The following is a 17,415-nucleotide window of genomic DNA, read 5'->3' on the forward strand; positions in this document are numbered from 1 at the left end:
GGTGATATAAATGGTGGATCAAAAGTTCCAGATAGCTCAACAACTCCAGTGAAGTTTTCTTAAAAAAAAAATAAATAATGGGGTGCCCGGGTGGCTCAGTGGGTTAAGCCGCTGCCTTCGGCTCGGGTCATGGTCTCAGGATCCTGGGATCGAGTCCCGCATCGGGCTCTCTGCTTGGCAGGGAGCCTGCTTCCCTCTCTCTCTCTCTCTCTGCCTGCCTCTCCATCTACTTGTGATTTCTCTCTGTCAAATAAATAAATAAAATCTTTTAAATAAATAAATAAATAAATAAATAATTTCAACTAGATCTAATACTTTATAATACTTCTCTTACTGAAGAGGATGCATTCAAATACCTATTAGACAACCCATAACCTTGAGATAAAAATTAACAGAGGAAACAAAAGAATGCATTACCAAATCTCAAAGACGATTGATTAAAACAAACACCCTGGGGCACCTGGTTGGTTCAGTTAAGCATCTGCCTTTGGCTCAGGTTATGATCCTGTGATGGAGCCCACATCAGAGTCCCTGCTCAGTGGGGAGCCTGCTTCTCCCTCTAATTCTCTCCCTGCTTGTTTTCTCTCAAATAAATAAAATCATAGATAGATAGATACATAGACAGATAGATTAAAGAAACACTCCAAGGGGCACCTGGCTGGCTTAGTCGGCAGAGCATGTGACTCTTGACCCCCCGGAGCTATTAAGTTTGAGCCCCACACTAGGTGTAGCAATTACCTAAAAATAAATTTTTAAACAAACACCCTAACCCAATGTCCCGCATACCAAAAAGGTGGTCATCTCTGTCGGTTGAATCGCTGGGAGAGGTCTTCCTAATAGAGGTCAAGGTTTGGCAGGGTCCTTTCTGTAAGTGGCTAGTAAGACCCATTGCATTGCTGAATCACTATTTCCATAAGTGTTAGCTGAAAGTAGAGGATCAAGCCCTGGGTAAGAACTCTGCATTCATTGTTTCTGATGTACCTTTCATGGCTCCTCTTCGCCCCAACTATTGTCCATTTACTTGTAGATGGCTGGATATGAATTATTTTAGCCTTTTCTTTGCATCTAGACATAAAATGCCTGCTTCAGATCTAAAACTCTATCGTCTTTGGGTAAATGTACAATCAAGCAACAAATCCAAATAATAATACCAGCTCCCTTTCTATGAGAGGTATTAACCATCTGGAGAGGGATGTGGAGAGGGAACGCTAAGGAATGGGTTTATCAGAGAAAGGACAAGATATGGAAGATAAATTGAGGCTCTAGCTTTTGCTTAGTGTCCATGAACTCACATAAATGTATGCACACACAGGCATAATGGAGCTCCTTGACATGGAATTAAAAACAAAAGCATTCCCACCTCATACAACACATTATGTATATTTGTGTTTTTGTGACATGGTTGGTTTGCACTTGTACAAAGGAGCTTCTTTACCAGGAACCTAAATTTGGACATTTAAGGAAAACAAGTATGCAGCACTAGGAAGAAGTAGAAAGCTTCTTCTAGTTTTCCTAGGCATTTTTTTTTAAAGATTTTATTTATTTATTTGACAGACAGAGATCACAAGTAGGCAGAGAGGCAGGCAGAGAGAGAGGAGGAAGCAGGCTCCCCACTGAGCAGAGAGCCCAATGTGGGGCTCGATCCCAGGACCCTGAGATCATGACCTGAGCTGAAGGCAGAGGCTTTTACCCACTGAGCCTGCTTCACCCTCTAATTCAAGTGTCCCTTTCCTAGGCATTTTTAAGAAAATTTCGGGACGCCTGGGTGGCTCAGTTGGTTAAGCAGCTGCCTTCAGCTCAGGTCATGATCCCAAGGTCCTGGGATCGAGTCCCACATCGGGCTCCTTGCTCGGCAGGGAGCCTGCTTCTCCCTCTGCCTCTGCCTGCCTCTTTGTCTGCCTGTGCTTGCTCACTCTCTCTCCCTCTGTCTCTGACAAATAAATAAATAAAATCTTTAAAAAAAAACACTACCCACGACCCTCATGGGACTTTTAGTTACATAGAGCTCCTCAGTACCTTAAGTGCATTTTGTCCTAAACCTTACCCATTCTCCCCCTTCTAGCCCTACCAAAACTGCTTTTCTCTCACAGAAGAGGCAATAGAGCTTAGTGGCAGCATCTCTTAAAATAACACCTGGGTGGCTCAGTTGGTTAAGTGTCTGCCTTCGGCTCAGGTCATGATCCCAAGCTCCTGGGATCCTTGCTAAGCGGGGAGCCTGCTTCTCCTTCTGCCTGCCACTCCTGCTGCTTGTGCTCTCCCTCTCTCTCTCTGACAAATAAATAAATAAAATCTTAAAGAAAAAAAAGATAATAATATGGTAGGTAATATGTCAATGATCAAGTAGTAGCCTTTTCTTTCTTGCTACTGCTACTTACTCATATTCATTTAAGCTTTATGATTTATAAATTAAATTTATAAATTGATTTGTGAAAAATAAAAACCCACAAAGTGTATATCTGATTATTTTAGAACATACTGCTTCCTTCTGCTTATATGTCTCTCTCAATAAGACTCTGTTCAAAGATAATTCAATATATTCTTGGACTTGTGATCTTTTGTTATTATAATGAAAATCTTTCTTTTTGAGATATAAGTTAAAGTTTTTATATGCATGTATCAGCCACGTTACTATTATTAGTAGATTGCACAAAGACATTTGGACTAATGGCTAATGAAGAGATGATGTGCTACCAACATCCTTGTCCCTTGTTCATGTGTGACTGAATTAAACATTACTAACAACAACTTTCTTTTTAAAAAAGTTCTCTAGTTCTCCAGAGCAAAAGATTACATGGACCTTATTAAAAATCCATTAAAATAAATAAATAAACAAATTAATTAACAGTAAAAATAATTTTCACACCATGCGCTGGTCTACATGTGTCTGTCCCACTGGACTGTGACCTCTATAATAACAGGTACTACAATATTTCACTATTGAAAAATCTAACTTAGGGGTGCCTGAGTGGCTCAGTCATTAAGTATCTACCTTTGGCTCAGGTCATGATCTCAGGGTCCTGGGACTGAGCCCCGCATGGGCTACCTGCTCAGCAGGGAGCCTGCTTCTCCCCCTCATCCCTGTTGTGCCCTTGCTCTCTCTCTCTCTCTAATAAATAAATAAAATTTTTTTAAAAAGGAAAGAAAATATAACTGAGTGTGAAGAAACTTATTAAATGTTTATGAATAAATGAATGAAAGCAAAAAAAAAAAGTTCTCTAGTGTTGTAGAAGAATTAATGGAAACAAATTGAGTCAATATTTAATTCCCTCATTCCCCCACCCCTGCTCAATGGTAGGCTCCTTTCAAGGCCTCCTGAAGTCTTCCTAACAAGGGACAGAATCAGCAATTGGTACGGTGAGAGTAGTTACTTTTAGTGGAGTTAATGGTTGTTAGTTATTTGCTGTCTTTTTCTTTTTTAAGATTTTATTTATTTGACAGAGAGATAGCACAAGCAAGCAGAGCAGCAAGCAGAGGCAGAGGGAAAAGCAGGCTCTCCGCTGAGCAGGAAGACTGATGTGGGGCTCAATCCCAGGACCCTGGGATCATGACCTGAGCTGAAGGCAGCCACTTAACCGACTGAGCCACCCAACTGTCCCTAACTGGCTTCTTCTTACTGGGAAAGTCCTTGGATTAAATTCAGTTTAAAAACATCTGAACAGGGACGCCTGGGTGGCTCAGTGGTTAAAGCCTCTGCCTTTGGCTCGGGTCATGATCCCGGGGTCCTGGGATCGAGCCCCGCATCAGGCTCTCTGCCCATCGGGGAGCCTGCTTCCCTTCCCCTCTCTCTGCCTGCTGCTCTGCCTACTTGTGATCTCTGTCAAATAAATAAATAAAATCTTAAAAAAAAAAAAAAAAGCGCCATCTGAACAAAGGAGGTTAGTATTGTAGCCCACAGCATCAATGGCCTTGATTCTCTCTCCCTCATAATATTGCCAGCTCCTGTGCAGAAGGCAACTCTTGATTGGTCCGTTTCCTCCATGCCTGATCGTGGAGTCAGAAAGAAGCATGCTTCTAAATTATTAGTTTATTTCTTCTTAAGTCAAGCTGGAAGCCAGGGAGAGGATGCAGTTCCTGCAGGTTTGAACACTTTATCATACTTAGGTGAGAATTGAGGTAGTGAAAGAAAAAAAGTGCTCTAGCCAGAGTCTGCAGTGAATACATAGCTCAGATCCAGACACGTTCAGGCTTTAAATTGTCTCCATGGTTGGCCCATTTGTTTCCTACTCCCTGAGACAGTGTCATACAAACTTTAAGGTCTTCTCTTGATCCTGTGAAGCCACACTGGGTGCTGAATCTCCCTTTTGTTTGCTCTCTCTAGGGCAATGCTGACTGAATCAGCGCAGACTGATCTCTCCCAGTCGGGGAGAAGGGGACTGCTTTCCGCACATGTCCACTAGCCAATTCCAGAAGCTCACTCATATTGCCCTCCTCATGCGCTGGTGGCAGGCTACGGGGTGGGGTGACGTATGGGTGAGGCACTGAGAGTGGTATGCGCCATGGACCATCTGTGGGGGTCTGTAGGCAAGCCACTTCTAGTGGCTCATGGGCAGATTCCTAATGGAGGCTATGCTGTGGTTTCCACGGTCCACGTTGGTTTTACTGCCCTGAGAGCCCTGGGTGCTGTCAGGGCAGGTGCAGCCCACTCCTCGGCTGCCCAGTACATCTCAGTATTCTGGGTGGGACTAGAAAAGGCTCTCTCCGACAGCATCCTGCAGGGCTAGGGGAGCCATGCATTCCCTCACACCTTCTCCCTGCCCTCCCTGGGGAAACTGCAGGCTGTAAGTTTCTCTTGGCGGAGAGCTGTGTCACAGGGCCAGGGCTGATGAGGTTGAAGTGAAAATTGTTCTTCGTGCCCTCCTCAGTCTGCTAGTATCCAATTTGTTTTGCTCCACAGTGTGCTGTATCTTCTCTGCTGGACTTCTTCAGAGGCACATTCTTCAGTGTATGACCATGAATATCAGTGGGTTTTGGGGGAGGTGGAGGTGGGAGAAAATTAGTGGACATGCTCTTAAGAGAAATGTTTGTTTTTGTTTTTGTTTTTAAAGGTTTTATTTGTTTATTTGACAGAGAGAGATCACAAGCAGGCAGAGAGGAGGAAGCAGGCTCCCCGCCGAGCAGAGAGCCCGATGCGGGGCTCGATCCCAGGACCCTGAGATCATGACCCGAGCCGAAGGCAGCGGCCTAACCCACTGAGCCACCCAGGCGCCCCAAGAGAAATGTTTTAAGACACAAAGTTAGAAATCTCAAATAAATCTCTAACTGGAAGAATTTCAGGCAGCATAACAGGAGAGTGAAAAACAAAAGTCAGGTTGTAGGTATGTTTTGGGAGATGGGGTTAACTTTCCAGCTAACTCATAGTAAGTGTTTATATAGTTCCTTTGGACCATTTCTACTTTCCATGGCTTTCTTCCTTTATTGAAAGCTTAACCCAGAAGTCTCGTTGTTCTGGAGATCCCTCCTCACCTACCAACTCAATGAGACTTGTTGGGGGGTGGAGGTTGTGGCAGAGGGAATACCGTAACATAGAGAGAAAATGACCCACCAGGATATATCTCAAAGAGACTTAATTTCGGGGCAGCTGGGGGGCTCAGTTGTTAAGTGTCTGCCTTCGGCTCAGGTCATGATCCCAGAGTCCTGGGATTGAGCCCTGCATTGGCCTCTCTGCTCAGTGAGCCTGCTTCTCCCTCTTCCACTCCCCCTGCTTGTGTTCCCTCTCTGGCTGTCTCTCTCTGTCAAATAAATAAATCTTTAAAAAACAAAACAAAATGAAGAAACAAAGAGGCTTAATTCAACGTAATACCAGTAGATTAGTGTTCATAATGTATATAATATATAGTTTAGGTAAATTATACTATAAAAACATTTAATAAAATCGTTTAAGAAACTTACAAATGACTGATGATTGATAATTCTCTTAAGTAAACAGACTACAATAACATTATAGTCACTGGCTAAATTCCATCAGTTTTTTTTAATTCTCTTTGATTTTTTCTCCTGGTCCTCTGTTATCCTTTCTGCAGGTCGCTTCTTCAACCCCTTCATCTTCCTGGTTTGTAGTTTGCTTAGGTCTTGCTTCTGCATATGAATCCTTCCATAAGTTGTACCAAAAGTATCCTGGGAGACATTTTTCTTTTTCTTTGGCTATGAAACAAGAATATATATATATATAAACACATAATTATATATGTTCATTATATACATAATGCTATCTAGTGTATAAACTGGTAATAATGTAGTGTACACTATTTCACTAACAATTTCCATTAGTGATCACCTATTTGATATAATCTATAACCCTATAGACTTTTCTTCTCAAACTTAAGTACATTCAAATCACTTGGGAATCTTGTTAAAATGCATATTATAATTCAACACATCTGAGTGAGACCTGAGATTTAGCATTTCTAACAATTCCCAGGTAAAACGTCAGACCACACTTCAAAAAGCAACACTATAGACTATGCTAACCATTATCATGCACTGAGATAATTTCTTGTGTTTAGCTTGAGGAATTGTGACTATCATTTAATTTTTACTAGCATTCCAGAGATGCCACTTCTACTTGTTTTTTAAAACCATTCAAAAATCAAAATGGGTTTTATGCAAGTATGGGTTACATACACATCCTGTACTCTAAATCCCCAATCTCTACAATAGCCCAATTTTCTTTCTCACTGAAAACCAGCAGTCTTGGCTACCAAAAAAGCTCTTAGCCATAGCTGATGTGTGATTTCTACAATCTTTTATTACCCTTTATGGTTGCCTTATTTCCTTCCTCCTCCTTTTCTTTTTTCTTAGAGTCTAATTTTATCTATATTATTAATCTCTTTCCATATGTTCTTTAGTGTCCTATGTTGCAAACCCTTCTGGAAAGAAGAGTGGAATATACAAATAAATATGGCACCAATCTGCAAGTTACAAACCTTGAGGGCTTTTGGCATTTTCATAGATAATTTATAAAGATCATCTGATGCCAGATGTGTCCTCCTCAGAACCAGATCCAATGAGGGTCCCATCTCTTCCAACTCAATCCTTGGTGTTCTGCAACCAGATTTCTTCAACAGCAACCTTTATGAAGCAGGAAAAAAAGAAATGTTGCTTTGACTTTGATGGAAATCCTATCCCCTCAAATATTTTTGTTCAAGAGAATTACAGTTCATAAAATGACAGCCTTTAGGTGGTTAAGCTTCTTAAATACTTTCTGCATTTAGGCCAAATATATTCTTTGGTTTGCTGGTTTTTAAAAATCAAAAACAAAAGAATACTACATGGTTGGGCACCTGGGTAGCTCCGTCAGTTAAGTGTCTGCCTTCAGCTCAGGTCATGATCTCAGGATCCTGGGATGGAGCCCTTCATCTGGCTCTCTGCTCAGTGAGGAGTCTGCTTCTCCCTTCCCTTCTAACCCACCCCCTACTCATGCTCTCTCTCTTTCACCTAAATAAAATCTTAAAACAAAACAAAACATAAGGGCGCCTGGGTGGCTCAGTGGGTTAAGCTGCTGCCTTCGGCTCAGGTCATGATCTCAGGGTCCTGGGATCGAGTCCCACATCGGGCTCTCTGCTCAGCAGGGAGCCTGCTTCCTTCTCTCTCTCTCTCTCTCTCTCTGCCTGCCTCTCAGTGTACTTGTAATTTCTCTCTGTCAAATAAATAAATAAAATCTTTAAAAAAAAAAAAACATAATATTATTGAGAAACAGGAAGTGAGAGAGGCAATTCTTCTAGAAATTAACCCCCCCCTTTTAAAAGATTTTATTTATTTGAGAGAGAAGAAAAGGGGCGCCTGGGTGGCTCAGTGGGTTAAGCCTCTGCCTTCAGCTCAGGTCATGATCTCAGGGTCCTGGGATTAAGCCCCACATCATTCTCTCTGCTCGGCAGGGAGTCTGCTTCCCTCTCTCTCTGCCTACTGGTGATCTCTATCAAATAAACAAACAAACAAACAAACAAATAAATAAATAAATAAAATTTCAAAAAAAGGGGGGGGCTTTGAGAGAGAAGAGTACAAGCTGGGGCACAGGCAAGGAGGGTCCCTCCTGAGCAGGGAGCCTGACAATGCAGGGCTTGATCCCAGGACCCTGGGATCATGACCTGAGCTGAAGGCAGATGCTTAGCTGAGCCATCCAGGTGCCCCAGAAATGGAATCCTTTGATTTGACTTCTTCATCTTATTTATAAATTTATAGAATTATAAAAACAATTTCAATTGGGCCTTTGAAGCATTACATTTACATGATTAACAAATTCTTATTTCTCTAAGACCCATTAAGAACCCACTTCTGAGTATAGTATAGACACATACTGATCTATATAGATTGGAATAAACTTTAAAACCCTAATATAACAAAACCACAACCTTCTAGATTCCAGATATCAAAATAGTTCTGGATCTGGAAACAGATGAGCAACAAAGACAGAGAGGAGACTAACAAATTCTTTTTGTGGATGATACCACAAGAACAGCTCAAAGACCTGAAGATTACTTGTGCTAACTCAAATTTGTTATAGTGGGCAGATCTCTACATAGAATAAAAGAATTAAATAAATAACAATGTTTATAAAAGATCAAACTTTTCAAAAAAAAAAAAAAAAGTAAGATCAAACTTTTCACACCAAAGGTAGTATATGAGAGAGGCAACAAATGACATGAGAAGAGACAGAACGTAAGAGTACAAGCACAATAAGGAATACCTAAGAACAACCAACTCCAGAAAGCAGAAGTGAGTGTGCAAAAGCTCATTAACAGCCTTTTGGGCATCACATGCAGATGGTCTCCCCGTGGGAGGTGCATCTAGTGGCTCTAAGGAGAGTCTTAATGATAGATACGCTGTACCAGACACAGTTATTTACACCAAACTGAACAAGGCAAAAATAAAACAAAACAAACACCAACCTAGGATATAAAAAAAGCAGACATGTTGAACAATAAAAAAGATCTACTAACAATAAAAGATCACATGACTATTAGTATGGGACTTGAAGAGAGCAAGCAGAGGAGAAATAAGCCAAAACAAGGGTGCTGAGCCCACTCTCTTCACAGTGGTTCCAGGAGAAGAGCGTTGAGAGTATACCAGTCTCAGGCCCACAGTGGGGGAAAAGAAGATGAAGTTGGTAATATCAGGGTTTCTTCCCTAAAAGCTGACTGAAGGCATATGGCAGCAGTGATTATTTGACTCTGCTGTAACTCACTTATTTCTTTTGCATCCACATATTCAATACCTCCAAATAAATGACATTTATAAAGCTGAACTCATAACAAGATTAGTATCTTGATTAACATCTTGTGTCCAATAGACTACTAAAGAAATCAGGGAAACTCTACATATAAAAATAGCCGACTAAAAGTGTTTCTACCACTTAAAATGCTTATGTTAAGCTAAATGGAAAAGTTGTAGATCTAGACAGCTCATGGCATGCCTAATGGATTAGGATTACCCAAGTACCTTTTAATCTATGCAAGTATCCTCCTACCAAAGTAATTTTTTGAGTATATAATTAAGATTATTTCCAAATAACTGCATATATATATCGTGTATGTGTGTGTATCTATGGTACATATATCTACATATGCTGTTATTTACCAAAGAATTAAGTTACAATGCCATACTGTCTGTGTAGATGATCTTTTTAAAAGATTTTATTTATTTGACAGCGAGCGAGAGAGCATAAGCTGGGGTGGGGGGTGGGGGTGCAGGATGGAGGGAGAGGGAGAAGCAGACTCCCCACTGAGCAGGTAGCCCAACATGGGACTCAGTCCCAAGACTCAGAGATCATGACCTGAACTGAAGGCCAGACGCTTAACTGAATGAGCCACCCAGGTGCCCCTGTGTAAATGATCTTGCCTGAATTACTTCACTGGCAGATCAAATTGACAGAAACATAAGAAAATTTTCTCCAATTTTCAGTTTTCTATGTATGGTTTCTGGTGACAGACCTATAATTCATTTTCTTTATTAAACTTTTAACAGTGAAATTTAAAATCTAAAAGTATTATCATTTTGAGCATTCTTAGTTTATTTTTTTTTTACAATTTTGCCAAACTTCCTTGAATTTCTTTGTAATTTTTTTTCAGTGTTCCAAGATTCATTGTTTATGTACCACACCCAGTGTCCCATGCAATACGTGCCCTCCTTAATACCCACCACTAGGCTCACCTATCCCACCACTCCCCCTCCCCTCAGTTTGTTTCTCAGCGTCCACAGTTTCTCATGCTTCATCTCCCCGATTTCCCCCAACTCACTTCTCCTCTCTAACCCCCAATGTCCTCTGTGTTATTGCTTATGCAACACAAATAAGTGAAACCATATGGTAACTGACTTTCTCTGCTTATTTTACTCAGCCTAATCTCTGGTCCCATCCATGTTGATAAAAAAAGTTGGGTATTCATCCATTCTGGTGGAGGTGTAATATTCCATTGTATATATGGACCTCATCTTTATCCATTCACCTCTTGAAGGGCATCTTGGCTCTCTCCAGTTTGGCAACTGTGGCCATTGATGCTATGGCGACACAGATGGCCCTTCTTTTCACTACATCTGTATCTTTGGGGTAAATAGTACTGCAATTGCAGGGTCACAGAGTAACTCTATTTTGAATTTAAGGAATCTCCATACTGTTTTCCGAAGTGGCTGCACCAACTTGCACTTCCACTAACAGTGTAAGAAGGTTCCCCTTTCTCCACATCCTCTCCAACACTTGTTGTTTACTGCCTTGTTAATTTTGTTAATTCTAACTGGTGTAAGGTGGTATCTCAATGTGTGTGTTTTTTTTAAGATTTTATTTATTTATTTGACACAGAGAGAGATCACAAGCAGGCAGAGAGAGGGAAGCAGGCTCCCCACTAAGCAGAGAGCCCCATGCGGGGCTTAATCCCAGGGCCCCAAGACAATGACCTGAGCTGAAGGCAGAGGCTCAGCCCTCTGAACCACCCAGGCACCCCCTCAATGTGGTTTTGATTGGAATCTTCCTGATGGCTATTTTTCATGTGTCTGTTAGCCATTTGTATGTCTTCTTTGGAGACATACATGTTCCTGTCTTCTGCCCATTTTTTGACATGATTATCTGTCTTGTGTGTATTGAGTCTGAGGAGTTTCTTATAGATCTTGGATATCAGCTCTTTGTAGTGTCACTTGCGAGTATCTTCTATTCTGTAGGTTGCCTCTTTGTTTTGCTGACTGTTTCCTTTGCTGTGAAGAAGGTTCTAATCTTTTTTTTTTTTTTTTAAGATTTTATTTATTTGACACACAGAGAGAGATCACAAATAGGCAGAGAGGCAGGCAGAAAGAGATGGGGAAGCAGGCTCCATGCTGAGCAGAGAGCCCGGTGCGGGGCTTGATCCCAGGACTCGGAGATCATGACCTGAGCAAAAGGCAGAGGCCCAACCCAAAGAGCCACCCAGGCAACCCTGATCTTGGTCAAGTCCCAAAAGTTGTCGCTTTTGTTTCCTTTGCCTTTGGGGACACATCTTAAAAGAAGTTACTGTGGCTGATGTTGAAGAGGTTACTGCCTATGTTCTCCTCTAGAAGTTTGATAGATTCCTGCCTCATGTTGAGGTCTATTATCCATTTCGAGTTTATCTTTGTAAGCTATGGTGTAAGAGAATAGTCAAGTTTCATTCTTCTATACATAGCTGCCCAATTTTCCCAGCACCATTTATTGAAAAGACTGTCTTTTTTCCACTGGTTATTTTTCCCACTTAGTCGAACATTATTTGACCATAGAGTTGAGGGTCCATATCTGGGCTCTCTACTCTGTTCCACTGGTCTATGTGTCTATTTTTGTGCCAGTACCATGCTTAGTGATCACAGCTTTGTGGTAAAGTTTGAAATCAGGCAACATGATGCCCCCAGCTTTGTTTTTCTTTTTCAACATTTCCTTAGCAATTCGGGGTCTCTTCTGGTTCCATACAAATTTTTGGACTGTTTGTTCCAGCTCTTTGAAAAATGCCTGTGGAATTTTTATCGGGATGGCATTGAAAGTATAGATGGCTCTAGGCAGTATAGACATTTTAACAATGTTTATTCTTCCAATCCACAAGCATGGAATGCTCTTCCATGTTTTTGCGTCTTCTTCAATTTCTTTCATGAGTGTTCTGTAGTTCCGCAGGTACAGATCCTTTACCTCTTTGGTTAGATTTATTCCCACATATCTTATGGTTCTTGGTGCTACAGTAGATAGAATCGATTCTCTGATTTCCTTTTGTATATTTTCGTTGTTAGTATATAAGAAAGCAAGGGATTTCTGTACATTTATTTTGTATCCTGCCACATTACTGAATTATAGTATGAGTTCTAGTAGTTTGGGGGTTGAGTCTTTTGAGTTTTCCATATAAAGTATCATGTCATCTTCGAAGAGAGAGAATTTGACTTCTTTGCCAACCTGAGTACCTCTTATTTCTTTTTGTTGTCTGCTGTTGTTAGGACTTCCAGTACTATGTTGATCAACAGTGGCGAAAGTGGACATCCTTGTCGTGTTCCTGATCTCAAAGGGAAGACTGTCAGCTTTTCCCCATTGAGGATGATACTCACTGTGGGTTTTTCATAGACTTTATGAAGTTGAGGAATGTTCCCTCTATCCCTGTACTTTGAAGTGTTTTAATCAGGAACAGATGCTGTAACTTGTCCAGTGGTTTTTCTGCATCAATTGAGAAGACCAGATAGTTTTTCTCTCTTCTCTTATTGACTTGTTCTATCACATCGATTGATTTGCAAATGTTGAACCACCTTTGCATCCCAGGGACAAATCCCACCTGGTCATGGTGGATAATCTTTTTAATGTACTGTTGGATCCTATTAGCTAGGATCTTGTTGAGAATCTTGGCATCCATATTCATCAGGATATTGGTCTGAAATTCTTCCTTTTTGATGGGGTCTTTGCCTGGTCTGGGGATCAGGGTAATGCAGGCTTTACAGAAAGGGTCTGGAAGTTTCCCTTCTGTTTCTATTTTTGGAAACAGCTTCAGAAGAATAGGTATTATTTCTTCTCTGAATGTTGGAAGAATTCTCCAGGGAATTTGTCAGATCTGGGCTCCTGTTTTTTGGAAGTTTTTGATCACTGCTTCAATCTCAATACTAGATATTGTCTATTCGGGTTGTCAATTTCTTCCTGATTCAGTTTTGGAAGTTTATAGGTTTCTAGGAATGCATCCATTTCTTCTAGGTTGCTTAACCTATTGGCATATAACTGTTGATAATAATTTCTGATGATTGTTTCCATTTCCTAGGTATTAGTCATGATCTCTCCCCTTTCATTCATAATTTGATTAATTTGGGCCCTCTCCCATTTCTTTTGGATTAGTTTGGTCAGTGGTTTATTGATCTTATTGATTCTTTCAAAAAACCAGCTTCTAATTTCATTGATGTGTCCTACTGTATTTCTAATTTCTATCTCATTGATCTCTTCTAATTTTGATTATTTCCCTTCTTGTGTGTGAGGTTGGCTTAATTTGTTGTTGACTTTCCAGTTCTTTGAGGTATAAAGAGATATGGTGTATTCTGGATTTTAAAATTTTTCTGAGTGAGGCGTATTTCCCCTGAGGACCACATTTGCTGTATCCCTTAGGTTTTGGGACCAATGTGTCTTCATTCTCATTGGTTTCCATGAATTGTTTAAGTTTCTCTTTGATTTCCTAATTTAGAATCTAAAATTATTATTAATCTTTTTTAAAAAACCATCTGTTTACTTTTCCTCAGAGGGAATGTATTAATAAAGAACTTACAAATGATTTTTGTGATCACACTAAGCAAAAAGAAGAGATTGACACTGACTCATTAAAAACAAAATTAAGGGACACCTGGGTGGCTCAGTTGGCTAAGACTCTTCCTTCAGCTCAGGTCATGATCTCAGGGTCCTGGAATCCAGCACTACACCAGGCTCTCTGCTCAACAAAGAGCCTGCTTCCCCTGCTGCTTCCCCTGCCCTGTCCCCTGCCTGCTTCTCTGCCTAATTGTGATCTCTGTCAAATAAATAAGTAGAATCTTTAAAAATAAATAAATAAATGAATGAATAAATAAGAAGATTAAAACCCTTTCCTTCACCCCCATCCCACCATATACACTGCTATTTTTTTTTTAAATAGACATTTCATTTCTAGGCCATCATGTCTCCAGCCTACACCCAGAACTGTTACATCACATGCCTATCAATCTCCATCTCGGATCCTAACCTCAAGCTTTGTTTTGTTTTGTCTCCCTGTAAGCTCTAAATCAAAAGAGACATTCAATTCTGCAAGGCTCTATGGTACAGGGATGAAAGACACCCCAACTCTTTCCTTCTCAAATGGGCTCAGGCTATTAGCTATGTCGATGGGTAATTCCCATACATTTTACAATATTTGCAGGGTGCCTGGGTGGCTCAGTCCGTTAAGCTTCTGCCTTCAGCTCAGATCGTGGTCCTGTGGTCCCGGGATCGAGCCCCACATTGGGTTCTCTGCTCGCTGGGGAGCCTGCCTCTCCCTCTCTCTCCTCCTGCTTGTGCACACTCTAATAAATAAAATCAATCAATTAATCAATAAAAATAAAACATTATTTGCCTATTCCTGGAGGAAGACTGCCATTACCACTCTTGTTCAAGTTGTAATTTCCCTATTTTTATCCCTTCCATATCCCTCTCTTCTCTTCTGCTGATGTTCTATTTTTCATTACTTAATCTCCTGGCTTACAATGCTATTTGCTTTTTAAGGTATGCTAATACTTCCTTGTTTTGCATATTTCTCCCCATAGAACCTAACCAATGTCATGGCAAAGGCAAATGTGGCAGTTACTAAAAATTTCCTGTTTTATATGCATGGCTTTGGCTTTATAGTGAATAAAATTCTCCAGGGAATATAAATGGTCACTCACATATGAGGAATTATTATACAATACATGGGAAGAGGTCATTAACAATGATTTATTGCCCCCAAAAGGTCAAATCAAAGGTTATATTAATATAATTTCATGTTTACACTTTCTTTCATCCAAAAAATTCAAAGCCATTTTCTAAGATTAACCTTATTAACTTCACAAATGTGCACCAATGGTAACTATTACCTTTTACCAACGCTTAAGGGCTGGTTCCAAGTAAAAGAAGAGGGCAGGACACCTAAGTGTAGCTTGCAAGAGTGCCTAAGGAACCACACTAAGTGGGACACACTTCTCCAGCATCTTCCCACCTTTATCCACAACCCCTGTCCCCTATATAAAGGAATTACTTTATATTACTTTATATTGATCTTTTAGGGACCGCAGAATCACATGAATGGTATCACTCACTACCTTTTGCAGAGGAAAACCGGAGGCCCTAAGAAGTGACCTGCCTAGGTCATGCAGCCAGAGCCAGCTTAATGGGCTCAGAGGTAACGCTCAACCCTCGGACCAATTCTTCCTTCCTCTCCCAAGGGCAGCACAGCCTCTGCAGACTAAGCTAATCTACATTTGATGATTTGTTTTTTCCCACTAGCAGCTTGCTCTCAATCACACAGTCCATTTTCTATTATAAATCAATAGCTAGCATGCATTACTAGGCCTGTATAAAACAACTGGGATTAAATTTACACTAGGGTCTCTGCTCTCAAAAGCTCACACTTTTTTTTTCATTGTGGGACATGCCATGCTTACCTAATATGATTCCTGCAATTCTTCTTAAAGTAAGTAGACAGGTAGATATGTGTAATTACACTGCTTAATTTATCCATGTTCTGAAGTCTGATTTGCTAATTTTCTGTCCATTTTATTTTCTCTGCATTTCTTTCTTTAGAAATTAATCTTTCTTTTCACTAAATACAAGTTCTGATACAAGTGAATACTTTCTTTGACACTGTTTACAATGAAAGAGTTTAGATTACTGTCATTCATTTCTCATTCTCAAAGATGTTGCTCTTTATATTTTTAGCTCCTTTATATCTCCAGGTGGGCTGATCACAGTAAGTTTTCAAAAATATTTTTCTTCCTGATATGAGGAAGCGGTGATGCAACATGGAGGGTTAAGGTGGTAGGAGAAGAATAGATGAAACAAGATGGGACTGGGAGGGAGACAAACCATAAGTGACTCTTAATCTCACAAAACAAACTGAGGGTTGCTGGGGGGAGGGGGGTTGGGAGAAGGGGGTGGGGTTATGGACATTGGGGAGGGTATGTGCTGTGGTGAGTGCTGTAAAGTGTGTAAACCTGGCGATTCACAGACCTGTACCCCAGGGGATAAAAATGTATTGTATGTTTATAAAAAATAAAAAATTAAAAGTTAAAAAATATATATTTTTCTTATGTTACTGATTGTTTGTCTTTCTAATTCTATAAATTGGAGTCATCTACTTTATATATTCTTCATAGCACCAAAGTTTAGAAACTCACAACAGACGTAAGGCTTTCAATCTCAGCAAGTTCGAAATGATTATAAAATCCCTCTTGCTTTAAAAATATAAAATAAAAATAAATAAAAATAAAAATGAGTATCGATCATGTGGTTATTTTACTGCATTTTGCCCATTATTATTATTATTATTTAAACAAAAGGAAAATAAACAAAGAGAAGTGATGGTACCAATCATGGTGAAAAGAACGAAATATCTCTGATTCAATACAGTTGAGGCAAAGATGGGAATTATTGAGAAGAGGTGAGTATTTAAATTCATTTGGACAGTCATTAACATAAGCTGGTCAACCAGGTATTCCATTGTGAAGAAAAGAACAAAATTAGGGGCCTGGCTGCCTTAGAGCACAAGACTCTTGATTTCAGGGTCATAGGTTCGAGCCAGACATTGTTGGTAGAGTTCACTGAAAAAAAAAATGTAAGGGCACCTGGGTAACTTGGTTAAGCCTCTGACTCTTGATTTCAACATGGATCACGATCTCAGAATTGTGAGATTTGGCTAATGTTGGGCTCTGCGCTAACCAGGGAGCCTACTTGAAATTTTCTGTCTCTCCTCTCCCTCTGCCTCTCCCCAACTCTGCACCTGGGCACATACTCTCTCTCTCTCTCTCTCTCTCCCCTTAAAAAAAGAATTAATTTAAAAAATGTAAAACTTCAGAAATGCTGAAGACCACAAATGGTTGCACATACAGCTAACACAAAGAAGTCCCTGTCAACACTGAAGAGTCAGTGGCTCCAGGCTGCACTGCCATGCCGTAACTCAAAAACAGACGTTAGTCTCAATCTATGTACAAAGGCAGGCACTTTGTGGGAACTAATATATTCTCCAGGTGAGTGTGGGCTTTGATCAGCCAGTGCCAATGCTTTATTTTAAAAAAGAATGTATGGGGGCGCCTGGGTGGCTCAGTGGGTTAAAGCCTCTGCCTTCGGCTCAGGTCATGATCCCAGGGTCCTGGGATCGAGCCCCGCATCGGGCTCTCTGCTCAGCAGGGAACCTGCTTCCCCCCACCCCCCGCCTACCTCTCTGCCTACCTGTGATTTCTGTCTGTCAAATAAATAAATAAAATCTTTTTAAA

At 40.5% G+C, this 17,415-nt stretch overlaps 1 protein-coding gene across 4 annotated transcripts in view; it reads right to left on the reverse strand.

Moving 5' to 3' along the window:
• Positions 1-5,807: 5,807 nt before the first annotated feature.
• Positions 5,808-17,415, reverse strand: part of RPF2 (ribosome production factor 2 homolog) — a 43,723-nt gene continuing 32,115 nt past the window's right edge. For all 4 annotated transcript variants that reach the window (XM_045080203.1, XM_004753514.3, XM_045080204.1 and 1 more), the window contains 2 exons: positions 6,924-7,068; positions 5,808-6,141 (listed from right to left, as the gene is read on the reverse strand). In XM_045080203.1, coding sequence (XP_044936138.1) covers positions 5,962-6,141; positions 6,924-7,068 — 325 coding nt within the window. In that variant the 3' untranslated portion in view covers positions 5,808-5,961. The remainder of the gene's footprint in view (positions 6,142-6,923; positions 7,069-17,415) is intronic.

The sequence above is a fragment of the Mustela putorius genome, unplaced genomic scaffold, assembly GCF_011764305.1.
Source record: "Mustela putorius furo isolate JIRA1106 unplaced genomic scaffold, ASM1176430v1.1 tig00000450_pilon_pilon_pilon, whole genome shotgun sequence".
In the NCBI taxonomy this organism is placed as follows: domain Eukaryota; kingdom Metazoa; phylum Chordata; class Mammalia; order Carnivora; family Mustelidae; genus Mustela; species Mustela putorius.